Below are 14,731 nucleotides of genomic sequence, written 5' to 3' on the forward strand. Positions count from 1 at the left end.
GGTGGGGAGGGGACAGAGATAAGGGCTGCGGAAAGCAGCAGTGGCAGTGTGGGTTGTGTGTGGATGTTGGGGGGGTATGGGATGGGTGTGGGGTTTGTGGGGAGTTGTGGGTGGGTGAGTATGGAGGTTTGTGGGGATGTGTTTGTGGGTATGGTATTATGGGCATGGGAGCCACAGGGTGCTGAGTGGGTGACAGGTAGGGAGGAAAGTAGGGAAAGTGTTAGCAGAGGAGGGGGGAAATGGAAATGAGCAGGTGTGCAGGAGCACGGGGCCTGTGGGACCCAGAGTGCAGTAGTAGGAGCATGGGGTGTGGGCTGGTAAGGGTCTATGGCAGGCGTTCCCAACCTTTTTATACTGCGGACTGGCAAACTGTATAATTTACAGATTTAAATTTAATTTACGTGTTTAAATTTAGTTTTTATGGGGGGGGGTTGTGAGGATTGTATGGGATTGGGGCACCGGGGAACCCTTCAGGGGAGGGGGCTGTGCACGCAGTGACCCAGGGGGACCCAATTGGGGCTGCCTGGGAAGAAGGGGCTCTGCTACCTTTCCTAGGAGCAAGCAGCAGAGCCACCTCCCCGTCCTCTGCCCTGGGCACTTCCCTGCCCACATCCCCCTGCTCCCAGCCTCAGGCAGGGGTGGACAGTCCTGCCCAAGCTGGCGCGGGCTCCAGTCCATGGGCAGCACCTTACCGGGCTCAGCCATGGCAGCAGGAGCAGGACAGGGCACCCAGAGCCCACTGCCTCCCTCCTGGGGCTGCCCTGCCACCCATACGCAACTACCAGCACCAGAAACTACAGGTTCTGTCCGGCCTGCCATGCACCTGTTCGCTCCCATCCCCACCTGCCCCAACCCCACAACAAAGCCGAGGACAGCTGCGAGCAGCCCTAGTTCTACATGCCCTGCATTCACCCATCCAGGCTGAGCAGCAGTGGTGGCAGGGAACAAGCTGCTGCTCAGCGTGGAGTAAAAGCAGCTGCTCCCCCTCCTTCTGCCAGCGCTCCCTGTGGCAGCCACCCAGAGCTCATGCAGTGCTGTCCTGGCTCTCCTCTGCATCCTCACTGTCCATGGGGCAGCAGTGGCAATGGAGAGTGGGCACAGGCAGCCCTGCATACTCTCCAAGCAGATGTCACAGGGATCACTGGCAGCGGGAGAGGAGGAGCTGCTTTTCCCCCATGCTCAGCTGCAGTTTGTTCATTGCTGCTGCTGACAGGCTGGGCCCCACGCTGGCTCTGGGCTTGCCCGTCAGGCTGAGCAGCAGTGGCAGGAGAAGTGGGACATAAACTGCTGCTGGGGTGGATGAAAGAGCCCCCCCCTGCCGCCGCTGGGCAGTGTTTGCTGGGGGAGCCCACCCTGCGCTAGGCTCCACTGCGGCTTCTTTGCCACTAGCTCTGTGCTGCCCAGCGTGGCTGCTTCACACAGCCACTGCAGCCATGCTGGGCAGCACAGAGCCGCCGGAAAAGGAGCCGCAGCAGAGTCTAGTGTGCAGTAGGCTCTGGCAGACTGCGCAGCAGTGGAGGGTGGGGGGAGTGCTTTTGCCGCTCTCAGCTGCAGTTTGTTTGTCACTGCTGCTGCCAGCCTGGGCTCTGTGGTGGCTCCGTGCTTGCCTGACAGGCTGAGCAGCAGCAGGGTGCAAACTGCTGTTGGAGCGGGGGAAAAGTGGATGCTCTCTATCCCACCACTGGTGCTCCCTGCAGCAGCTGCTTGGAGCCCACGCAGGGCTGCCTGTGCCCACTCTCTGTTGCCACCGCTGCCCCATGAGCAGCAGGGACATGTCAGAAAGGCAGGACAGCCCTGCGTGGGCTCCAAGCAGCTGCTGCAGAGATTGCTGGTGGTGGGAGGGGGAGGGGCCACTTTTACCCCACACTGACCAGCAGCTTGTTCTCTGCTCCTGCTCAGCCCAGATGGGTGAGTGTGGGGCGCATGGGGTCGGGGCTGCTCACTGTCATCCCTGCCTGTGCCGCGGGGACAGGTGGGACTGGGAACAAGCAGGCATGCGGCAGCCAGCAGCAGCCAGGCAGGAGAACAAGACCCACACTGGTGCCCCGGTGCCAGCACTGGCAGGGCCCAGAGCAGCCAACAGGAGGACAGGGTCCCAGTTGGCTGAGGCTCTGTGGAGCGGGGCCAGCTCCCCCCTCTCCCTGCTGGTGCAGTGCAGCCTAGCTCCATAGACACCTGCCAGGCCACACCCCTTGTTCCAACCACTCTGCTCTGGGCCCTTCCTGGCATGGGCCCTGTGCTTCTACACGCCCGCTTGCTTCCACTCCTTCTGCCCCTGCCGCCATTTTCCTCTGCCCCCCACCCCCTTCTTATCTGAATTTCCTGCTCGGGGCATGGAGGTGCAAACAGCCGCATGATCCCAAGCCAAAAGCCCTGCTAGGTAGGGGCTTCTAGCTGGGAGGCGGAGCCGGGCAGCCCTGCTATTGCAGGAGCCTGTGGGGGCTTCCTTTGGGTCCTACTGCCCCTGGCTGCTGTCATCTTTGACAGACAGCTGGGGCAAATAAATATTGATTTTTTTCAAAAAAAAAAATTGTAGAGGCCCTGTGAGCTGGATAGAATGGCCTGGCAGGCTGGATCTGGCTTGTGGGCTATATTTTGCCTACCCTGATGTAGACCTAACATCCAGCCTTTTTTTCCCCTACTCCCAGAATCCAAATATCCTGTTGTAATGGAGGGATGAGAAAGCAACAAGTCTTATACAACTTTTACCTTTCATAATAATGAAAGAGGCTTCCAGCCTATTCCCAGAGTCACATCTGTGGGACTTGCAGCCCTATGGTATGGAGTAACCTGGGAGTGAGAATAGAAGCAAATTTTTCAGTATTACTGGCTGATCTCATAGGATTACTGGTCTTCTATAGATAACAGAGCAAGAAGCACAGGAAACACCTAGAAATGTAATGGTTCATTTATTCAGTTCCAAGGAATTTGATACATTAATTGATGCAGGCCAGCTATTGATCTTAAAATCCAAGCCCAAATGCAGCTATTTCTGGTACTCAAAGGGGCAAAAATAGTTGACCTTTGTTTCCTTGGGAACAAGGTGCTCCCCACTCCCTGGGGGGGGAGTGTAAGAAAATAAAATCAGGTTTTAGCCTTTTACCTCAGTTTAGTGGGAGAAGAAATTTTTGAAAGCTTTATAATTTTCTTTTACAAGAGTAAATTTCAGTTTCTCAGCCACTTCCTCCATCTGTCCTTTTGTATCTATAAAGTGTAAGAGTGCTGTTGTAGCAATTATAAATCCTTGCCTCTTTGTATGTATTTAACAAATTGTATCTTGATTCTGAGTTGAAACCTTTATACGTTATTCTAATGCGCTTGATTAGTAATAATTGTGATTATTTTAGCTTGAAGTGTTTTTTTTATATGAAGCCAAAGTTTAGCTTGAGTTTCAGGGACTGCTTGGATTTTCATACAGTCCTCACTGTGGGTTCTGGGTCCCATGTATTTCTCTCATAAAACTAAACAACTAATTTATAGTTGTAAATTATTCACTACATTTTCTAGTAAGCTCTACAACTAATTAGAATTAAAACCATGGTACCTTAAGCCTTAAAAATTCATTAGGGAGAAGAATCATGTTTAGTAATAAAACCCAGAAGTTGTACACACATGTAATTACAACAGTTTCTGTAATAACACCGTTTTTATTTCCTTAATTATTCTGAGAAGCTTATTAATGGAAATATGAGAAGTAAATTGAATTTGGAAGACCAGAGAGTACAAAAACATATTTTTAAAAATCCATAGATTTTCACAACAATAACATAAAATGTGTTTGGTCAATGTGTGCAAAATCCGATTTATGACAAAAGCAGCTAAATGGTTTAAGAGAAACAGTTCATGAGTTTCTTAAAAGGCTCTTGTTTTCAGTGTTTTCTTCCCAAGGTATATTTACATTTTTTGTTTGCAGGCAGATTCTGGGCCATCTGATGAAGCAGCCCTGATCCTTCACAGAAAGGGATTTGATTGTAGACTCTCAAACAGAGAGATGGGGCTACAGTGTTCAACCACTCAGGGAAAGGTATGTTAAATTGTTCAGGGGGTTAAAGTTATTTTTGAAAGCGTGCTTACTTTAAAATGATTTACAGTTCTTGCTGAACCATTATTTAATTTGTAAAAAAATTCCTCATGGTTTCTAGATATTAATAAAAATCTGATGATTTGGACATGTAAGTGACTATTTAGGGATTAGCAAGTAACATGGCAACTTTTGGTTTGGCACTCTAGTCTTATTAAGCTCTTGGGAAAATAATTATTTTCAAACAGTAATCATTTTTCTTCAAAATATTCTTGTTTGGAATATTTGAATTAGAGTGTCCTAACTGTATTTGTCTTCTGCATGTATGATTAGTTAATACCAACATGAATTTTCTGAGTTGCTACCTTGACAGTTTGAGGAAACAATGTAGCAAAATCATGAATTTGTATCTAGGCCTTTGGATGGCCAACATCACTGTGACACACATTGATGAATTTTACTGTACCACAATTCTATGACACTGTGCTTATATTATTAGACTCTTAGAGTGCATCCAGACGAGCTCGTACATGCGGCTTGTAGTATGTCAAAGCCCTCTGAGAAGTTGCAAGAGGCATGTGCAGGAACAAGAAAACATTCCCTGTGCAGCAAATTGGCAGCATGGGAACAAAATTAGACCCCTGTATATCTGGGGGTCAAAAAAAACCAGAGTGGAAAAAAGCGGTCCCAGACTGTGCCCTGAGGTGGCCCAACTGATCTCTCTCTCTCGCTTTCTCTCGCTCTCTCTGTATATAGTAGTCTTTCATTTTAATTGTGGAGGAACATGAATTTTGGGGTATTTTACAGAGTGACTTTGGGATTTTTTTTATCAAGGATTTTTCAGTTTTCCAACAGGGAACACCAGAACTCTTGCTAGGGAGGCCAGTGGCAGGACCCGCCTGCTCAGAGCTGGCACCTTGGACCCAGCTGGAGGTGGCTGACCTCCTGGCCAGTTGGGGCTGGAAGGACATGCTATGACAATTCAAAGCAGGCTACCACGCACGGAACATCTTCTGGGTGATAGCTGCCCAGATGGCTGGGCAGGGGGCACACATGGCAGTAGTGCCACACAAAGGCCAACTTTGAAGCCCAGAGGGGCAAATGCCTCTACTGGCTGTGCAGTGCTCATCCAGGTCTGGCAGGTGTGCAGCAGCATCCCCCACTGCCAGACTGCTGCAGTAGGTAGAGGGTGCAGGGAACTCTCAGGGCTACTTCAGCAGTCCAGCTGGTACAAGGGGTAGTGTCCTCACGTACCAATTGGCTAGGCCACAGAAGCTCCTGAGAGTGAGTAGCCCTGAGCTACTTGACAGGATAGGTTTTTTTGTACTGATGGGGCCAGGACAGGGCAGCTTTTTATACGGCTGAGGACAGCACAGGTGCTGGTCCCGGATTCTAGCTCCCCCTGGCTGCGGATCCAGGAGGAGCCAGGCCAGTTTATTTTGCCGCAAGTGGCACAATTTGCCCCACACCAAAGTGCATGTCCAGGCACGGGCACTGAGGCAAAAAGCCCCAGCTCAAATTTTCACCGTTTCTATTTGAGCTACTACAAGCACACGTGCCTGCATGTGTGGACATGCCCTTAATGGCCATAGACCTTGGAGTGGTCATAATGAATCCACAGAATTAATATAATTTGATTTGGAAGTAGAAGTTCTCTGGAGGATTTAAGGGGGAAGATTAAATAGTTTTTGTTTCAAATTCTCATTATAGGATTACCAAACAAAATATCTAGCAAAAAAACCCAACTTTCTGTGTATTAATTAACCATAAGTCTGTGGACAGACCTGTAAAAAGCTTGAGCCTGAATTGATTCAATCTTTGCAGGTTAGTCTAACCTGCAGATATTGCACCAATTTGCAAGTGGGTAAACATTCACTTTTGATTCAGAAAATGGAAGCACATGCCTGCAGTGGCTCAGGCTAGAAACCAGGGGTGCTAGCGTGAACCTACCCCTCCCTTCCACACTGCTGAGCTGAGGTGTGGGAGGGAGTATGGCCAGGCTCCAGCAGGACACTATGATAAGGGAGGGGTTTAAACCCCCACCCTGGCCTGCACAGTCCCCAGCTGGGGTGTGCCTAGAGGGGGAGAGGCAAGCATCCCTTGCCAAGCTTTTGTGGACTACATGCATCTGTTGATACTGAGCTTTTCCATCTCCCTCTCCCTGCTACCTCATGCTGTCTACAACAAACTGACATTGCAAACGAGGTCATTTCTCACACCTCTGTCCCCACACTGACAGCATGCCAGTAGCAGCATGGAGCTTATCAGAACAAAAAGCTGATCAGCCCATCAGAAACAAAGCTTCTCTCTCATTAGTTCAAGCTTTTCTTAAACAGCTTTTTGCAAAGCATTTTTAAGGAAGAACGGAGGGACATTACCAGATGACCTGTTGATTAGCTCCAAAAAGCCCTAAACAGACACTGCCTTTGTTCTGCGTTTGTTCCAGTGAAATTGGAGATGCACACACAGAGACACCTCTCAGTATTAGCTAGCTTGGGGGTGGTGTGACTGTGACAAGATGATGGCTAGGCCCATGCCACTGGGGTCTGTGCTATGGGAGAGGGGGGGCTCCATGCTTTTGCAGAATGTAGCAAGTGTGAGGGGCAGGGGGAAGCCAGGCAGACATTGCTGTCTCCCAACTGCAGGCTCCACCTCCTTCTCAGCCAGCCAGAGATCCAGCTAGGGAGGAGAGGGGTGGGGCCAGCCCTACTCTCTGGAACAGATAGGCCAGCCCAGCCCATCTCAGGGCTGAAAAGCATGCTGGGGAACTCTGATTTAACTTAAACCAGGAAGGGTCTGGGACAGAAGTTCCATAAATTGGTTTGACCCAAATCAATCGAGTCTACATTCAGCCAGGTTTATCTTAAACCAGTTTTGGCCATTTTGAAACTGGCTTATGTTCACTGAACTTATGTTCTGTTACAGGTTTAAACCAGTTTCTGATCACTTAAACTGGTTTATGTGTAACATCTGTCCCTAGCCTAAATTGGCTGCAGTTAAATATTACAGAATGAATAGCGCTTGAATCATTTTTTTTTACTGACATCATTTATAACATTAGGAATTTTCAGTGGCTTATGAGAGCTTGTCATCATGTGTGTTGTTGCCTACAATAAGATGTTGTTATGATCATTATCTAGGATTAATGTAAAATTGGTTTCAAAACTTGTATTAGATTTTCTAAATATCATTGACGTTTTTTTTTGTCATTTTGGAATTTTCAGGTAAAGGTGCACAAACTCTTTAATAAGTTCAGTGTTGAAAGTCTCATACCTGCATCTTTATCTTTGATGCATTCACCTCTGGATGCCAGAAATATAAGTGAAATCAATATGAATTCTATGGAGATAAATACCTTCCGGATTCGACTGAGATGAAACCTGGCTTTAATATTCAGATAGTGAAGAGGAATCTGCAATTACATCTCCAAGTTTGACGTGCAATAAGAAGCACATTGTTATTCCAGCTTCTGGATACTGTGAGAAGACATGCATTTTAGAATTTTTTTGACCAACACAGTGAAAAGCCATGTTGCAAATGACTTTTTTGTTTTTACATAAAATACCAACATCAGTATAAGTTAATGCAACACATGAAGACATTTCTAAGGATGTTAACCTCTCTCAAATTGAATCTCAGGTTAAATGCTAAATAACAATTTAAGGTTTTTTTATTTTGAAGGGCGGGGATTGGATCTTAAATTACTTGTATTGCTGATCCTTGATTAAATTATATACAAATAATTGCAATGTTGAAATCTCTAATGCAGCTTGGCATTGAAATGAAATAAAAAGCTCTTGGGTAAAAGCTAATGTCCAAATATTTGCAATCATTTATATGTGACAATAATCTCAATTTATTCTTTATTAAATTTAACTTTTTTCCATGGAATGGAGATTTGAATTCTGTGATCTAGTGAAAGCCAGGAGTCTCTGTGATATAAGTGATGGTAGATTTTAATACTACCACCCACTTTGAGAATTATGTTGCTTAAAAACCATGGAATTTTAAGTTAATTCTGCAATGAAAAATAAAATAAATGTTTAATAAAACTCCCATTTTAGTACTTGACACATTGGGATATGTGCAATTATTCCATCATCATATAGATAAAAAAAAAAAAAAAAGTCAATCCATAAAATCACAAATACAAGATTTTTTTTACAAAACTCATTTGAATACTGATGTTCTCTGAAATGGGTTTCTATTCCAGGATTACCATATCAAGATAAATGTGCCTTATTTTTGTATATGTCTTGTTACTATTTTGGTGTCCACATTACTGTTTTTGGGGAAGGGTAGTTTATATAATACTTAAACTGTGTATCTTCTATTTGACAATGCTGGCCACTCTCTGATCTATGTCCTCCTGCACCAAATTTGTGCTATGTTACTATGAATATTTTGACTCTTTGAATGTATTAAAATGATGTCATGAAACAAAATATTGGAAGGATAAGATATGCTGTTAAATTTAAATTCAGCAACTATCAAGGAATCTGCACCTTGCTGCAAAGATTTGATAGTGTGCAAGACAGTTTGCAAAACCCATCATACAATGTGTATTTGCATTTCAGAGTTTGTGAACTGTGCATTGAGAATCATGTGCCTATATTTTAAAAATGCCACTTTTCAAACCCAATAATCACACATACATTGCCAATGTTTACCTTACTGAGGAATAGCTGCTTATTCCTCTCACATAATTTTTACCATACCAAGTATTTTGCATTGAATGCTGAAGCCATGTGCGTATGAAAATTATTTCCCTGAATAGAGCTACTGTTTACAATTAAAACATACTAATTTGCATTTGATTATGATACCCCATCCTGATCTTCCTTAATCGTCATACCTCTGACTTTCTGTCGTGCTTAGGCTTTACTTATGCATTCAGCAATGATTATCTTTAATACTAATAGATTAACAACTCTTCTTAACTGGAAAATACTAGTATTTCCTAAACATAACTGTCTGCTGTACTAATTTAATTGGATCATTTTGGTGCCGTGGTATATCAGATTTGTAGCTATACATCCAATTTTAAAGATACAAATAAAAGTAAAATTTTAATTTAATGTATTGTCACGGTTTGGATCTCTTTATCATGATTGAATAGTTTCCTTAATTCAATCTGCTCTATATTTTATAATTAAGAATTAAATATTTAGCAGGATTTGGTGCAAGTTAAGTGAAGAACAGAAAAATCACTAACCATTTAGTGGAAAAGTTAGAACTATATTTAAGTATATAAAGCAGAAAGTGGATGTTTCCATGCAATAAACATGTACTGTAAGTCTTGGTAACAGTATTGGAAATTATTTCCCTTTTAGTTGAAATTTGCAGATTGGTAGACTTACCAGCAGAAAGTTCTAGTAGTAATATTTTTGGTTGCATCTTTAGAATGAAAATGTTTGAGACCTCTGTGCATTCTGTGCAAAGAGGATACTTGAAATACTATCTTAAATTCTGTTAAGCAGAAAAGTAAAACTTTGATGCAATAAATTTTAAAAGTATTCTTGCCTGTTGGACTTGTTTCCAGAGGACCTGTTTCATATCATTAATAATTGTATTATCTTCTTCATTTGTCATCAGCTGTACAATCATGATGCCTGAATACTCCTTAACCAGCAGAAATCTCTTTTGTTCAAGTATATTCTAAAATTGTTTTACATAAAAAAGAATTAAATGCCTTCTGTTTGTATTATAAGTTTATGATGAAGTAATGACTTGGAGTTAATTTGAAACCCAGTACTAAACTTTTGAGCTCAGTCAAAACACCAATCAAAATTAGTGAAGAGATTTTCACTTTAATTGGTACGAGATTGGGCTGTTGCTATTTTCCATATCTCCTGTAAAAACTGACTCAATACTTTAATTGCAATACTTCACTTCTGGTGGCACTTGATTTTCTGTACATTTGCAATCTAATCATATTCCTTTGTATCTTTTCTAACCCTTAAAGCTGCTCGTATTTTAACTACTGGTTAAGAGAGCCAAGCATCTTTGTTTTACACAAATATGGATTTAGAGAAAACGCTGTACAGGGAATGATTTAAAACATTGTAATTATTTTCATATCAGAGTTGTACCTGTCCTTAAGGTTTTTTTTTCTTCACATTCCCATATCCTATATGTCTTTGATTTTTCTTGACCATGCTGTCTCTGAAACAAACCGATTTAAATTGAAGGTTTTTGATATTTTCTCTTGGAAGGTTTTATATCTTTTGGGGAAATGTAAAATAAGATCTCTAATAAAAGATAATCTGATTGTGTTATGTCTTCTGTGTCATCAATGCCTTGGCCAGAGTTTATTAAAAAATAAATCTGATCCTTTCCAAAGGTTGGCACTTCAGTAGCATTTGTTAGGAACATGGATGTTCTATTGTGAAATGCATTGCTGTTGTAAGATGCCCCATTATGTATTAATGCCAAGTGTATATAAAGGATAGATTGTAGCTTCAGGGAACTAATGTGACTTCTGAACACCAAAAGTTTCATCTGTTCATAGAGAAAAAGAAAGGCTTCTCCGTGATTACCCGATGAACAGAGAAGTAGAGCAGTTTTAAAGTATTTTAGAAGTATTTTCAGTGAGAGTTGAGAAAAATTTGTCTCATTTCTGATTTTATGCACTTAAGAGTGATGGAATGGGGACTGCTCTTGTAATTTACTACAGCAACCCCATTAAGTTTATTAACAAATGCAGACTTTTGGAAAATGCACTCACAATGACAGCACCCTTGAAACTGGAGTAGAATTTTTGAGTTAAAAAATATGAATGCTTTCCTTTTTCTAAAGCTAACTACAGCATGTCACGCTTAATTGGGACCCCTTTAATTGTAATAGCTGCTTTATTAGGATGCATCCCAAGGAATTGATGTAGCTTAATGATTGTGAATAGCAATAACTTATGTTTATTTACAATAGATTTAGCATAAACTTGGCTTAATCCAGAGAGCGTTCAGCCAGAGGCAAGGGGTTAACCCATGTTGAACCAGATGATAAGAACATGTAATTCCTTTTACTGCAGGATTTTAAAGCAGACATAAAATAAAGAATTCACTTTATAAACTATATACACTGCATTGTGACATGGAGTAAACTTTTCTGGAATACCAAGGCACTTTTTTTTAAAGTTTATCCTACTTTGGAGTCATAGGGCTCCTATACACGTGCAGGAAGCCTGCTCTGACGCTCTGTAATTACAGTGTGTCAGAGCAGACTTGCTTAATCAAGCCTGCTGGAGCATGGTAATTACTGCACTCCAGCAGAATCCACCATCATGTATATCAGTGTCTTTGTGCTGAAAAATGGCATTGAGACACTTTAAACTAAAGCTCGTTTGACGATATTTAATTCAAAGCAATCTGCCACCATTTTTCAGCACAGAGATGCCGATACATGTGATACTCTGGGCGCTCTTAAAGAGTGCAGCTCTGGGAGCCACGCTAATTAAAGTGCCGCCTCCCCGCCCCACCTCCCAGAGCATGTGTATAAACTCCCATAGTTTGTTAGAAATACTTGCACTGTGATGAAGGAAACTCTTTATCTCTGTCTCTCTGTGTCTCTTTCTCATGACTTTTGTATGTTTTTAGCATCATGAGGTTATGAAACACAGATTTTGTTGGATCTCACATAGCACTCTATCAAATTAAATTTCCAGGATAAGGCTGTAAAGGAATGGCTGTCAAAATTGATTATGGACCCCTTGCTGTTGATCCATGGAGAGCTGTCTGTTCACAAACAGTTGCACAAGATGCCCATAAGATGCGTTCTCAGTTAAAAAGGGATCTGTACTTCAAAGCAGACTTGCTTTTCTTATCATTGGACCCCGTTAGCTCCTTTTCCCCTTCCTAGCCATGTCTCAGTAATCTTTCCTTCTTTTCTTAAGATTGTAGTGTACTAGATACTGAGACTTACTGCTTGGTGTCTATACCACCGGAAATGAACTGAGGGGAAATGATATACCTAACTGTTGCCTAGTTCAGCATCTAGTCAGAAGAGGCCTCCACAATGCTAAAAGTAAAGGGTGCTTCATTGCTGGACATATTCCTAAAACTAATCCTGAGGAGCAATATGGAATACAATTACTTTTATAACCCTCTATTGGACTGCCCTGATAATCTGGGTTACGGATTGTTGGGTTGATGAATGTTTAACAGTAAAAATAACTGCTTGAACCTTTTGTTTTTTTTTAAAACATTAAGAACGTAAATCCTCTTTCTTGTAATGTGTATTAGTGACAACCCACATAAGCCTGTACAGCCTCTTGTTTAGTATACCAAGAGTTCTTGCCTCTGTATTCACTATACACAGAGGATATTAGAGACAGCTGATAGCATTCAGTGAAACCCTACTGTGGAATGCATTATACTACTTAGTTGCTTTTTAAAGTAAAGGGTGAAAGTCTGGCTATTTTAAGTCTCCTTCCCAATCGCCAATGTTTATTCCATCTAAAATTAGATTACATGATTCAGTTATTGGTTTGAGTGCTTCTTGTTTGATAGAGATGGCTGAACTCAAAAGGAAGCTTGGGTTTCAAGAAAAGTAGAAAGGCCTTCCAGACATTACAGTGGAGAAGAGAAATGACATCAAAAGAATTATTTTTGCAACTAGTTCTATATTTGTTTTATAGCACACAGAAACTGGTAACATATTTGATATCTGGATCTCTTTTTGTTAAAGTTATGCCAAACTTCCGGATCTGTAAGGTGACATGTATATCAATAAAATACAGCACAGAATTTTATACTGTCTGCAAAATGAAGTGTGTGAATCTACACTGAATACATTCTGTAATTGCAGTTATAGGTGAGTAATTTTATCTTTGTTTCTTGAAACATCATAGGTGACAGCAAAGTCAAGATACTATATTGTAAAATCCATCTAAACCTGAAAAATTGGGTGCTTCAGATCTCAGGACAGGAGACCTGTATAAGAAGAAGTGTGATATATTATTTTTAAAAATATAATGAAAGTACTTTTTGGTCTGTTTCCCTTTTGCTCTGCAGGGAATAATTTCCAAAGAAATAGCTGTACTAAGATAACTGCTTTGCCTTCTGTTGTCATACAGTGAAAACATGCAGCCTAATAAAGGAATAAACAAATGTATCTGACTTGAGTTGAATGACTGATCCTGTATGCCAGGGTTGTCCAACTTCTGGGCAGCTAGAGGCCACACCCTGCAGAAACTGCAGTCCTAGGGGCTGTGCACAATGCATGGACCACAGGTTGAGAGTTGCTTGCTGCTTGGGTGATTTCCCCCCACTACTCCCCCTGCTTCTCCCACCATGCACGCAATGTGGGTGATTCAGCTCCCTTCCTCCCGTCTTGGCCCTGCAGGCAGCCTGGCTGCTCTATCCACCAGCCCCTCCAGGCCCAGCGGCCAGATCTCCTTTGACTCCTGCAGCGCAGGCAACCTGCCCCCATCCAGCTTCTACTTCCTGTCCCTGTGTGTAGTGGGTAGAAGCTGGGGGAGCCTGAAAGATCCATCTTCCATGGCAGAAGCCATGGCAGGGTCAGGGGAGAGAGGAGATAGTGTCTGTCCTATTTGCCCTTTGGAAGTCATGTGCAGCCCACAGGCCACTAGTGCGACAGCTCTGATATATGAAAAAAGAAGATACAGACCAAATTTAGTATGTTATATAATTTGGCACGTTTTCTCTGAATTTATGATATTTATCTGTATAGATTTAAGATTCAACTAGCATAAAAAGTTATTGATTTTTAAAGAGCTATGAAATACAAACTTAATAGAAGATCTAGGCTAAACATTATTCTTATTTGGAAACTTAATTTTCAGATAAGTTAAAGAGGTTTGCTTTATTGTTTCCCACCACTTTTCATTCTGACACAAATCTGTATAGTAACTGACCATTTGTTCGAAACTTACTTTTTAATTGTAGTTCAAATTTTCATCCTTTTTAATGTCTACTTTTATGAACTAATTAGTATTTATGATGTACGTTCTACCACATGATGTTGTACTTGCCTAACTTTCAGCATTTCATCACATTAGCCATAATGGATTTAAGTTTTCTTATGTTTATATATGAATTAACCATACAACTAGTGAGAAAATAATGAAACTAAAAGTTTCTCTGCTGAAGTGTAAACCTGATGCTACTAAAGTTGCAAGATGAATGTTGTAAGAATGAGCCTACATTTCAGAGATTCAGGTTCATAAGGCATGGTATAATGGAAAGAATTTTTAAAGTAATGTTTTTAAGAATCTCTTTAAAATGGAAATGGTAAATTGTATGTCTTGAACTTATGTACACAGAAAATAGTCCAGTCAAAAAGATTGGATTCAAAGTCATTTCAATGCTTTTTAGTAACAAATATAGTCTTTTAGTTTAGACTCTAATCCAGAATCTATTCCATAGTGACTGATTTATGGCATTGGAGAGGGCAAATAAGAACATATAAGGTGCAGACAGAAGTAACAATTTTCACCTGATCTGGCACAGGAAGCAGCTTATAGCTATGACCAAACACAAGTGCACAGCTGCAAACAGCTTCAAAAACAGCTGATTGGATGAAAATCTGACCCCGCTCATTGCATAAGATATCAAATAAATATGATACAAAATGTAGCATCTTTTGTAATTTGCGTCTGCAGGGCTCCCAGCCTGCCGCTATTTTCAGAATGGGAGGGGGGGAAGGGAGCAAAGGGAGTTCAATCTCGGGGGGGGGGGGGTTTAGCACTCC

At 42.0% G+C, this 14,731-nt stretch overlaps 1 protein-coding gene across 1 annotated transcript in view; it reads left to right on the forward strand.

Moving 5' to 3' along the window:
• The window catches only part of MAN2A1 (mannosidase alpha class 2A member 1), a 305,918-nt gene extending 295,619 nt beyond the window's left edge, over positions 1-10,299 (forward strand). Inside the window, exons 21-22 of the mRNA XM_019517247.1 lie at positions 3,914-4,024; positions 7,246-10,299. Of these exons, the coding sequence (XP_019372792.1) occupies positions 3,914-4,024; positions 7,246-7,398 (264 nt within the window). The 3' untranslated portion in view covers positions 7,399-10,299. The remainder of the gene's footprint in view (positions 1-3,913; positions 4,025-7,245) is intronic.
• Positions 10,300-14,731: the final 4,432 nt, after the last annotated feature.

The sequence above is a fragment of the Gavialis gangeticus genome, unplaced genomic scaffold (genome assembly GCF_001723915.1).
Source record: "Gavialis gangeticus isolate Ggan-Ray unplaced genomic scaffold, GavGan_comp1, whole genome shotgun sequence".
Lineage (NCBI taxonomy): Eukaryota > Metazoa > Chordata > Crocodylia > Gavialidae > Gavialis > Gavialis gangeticus.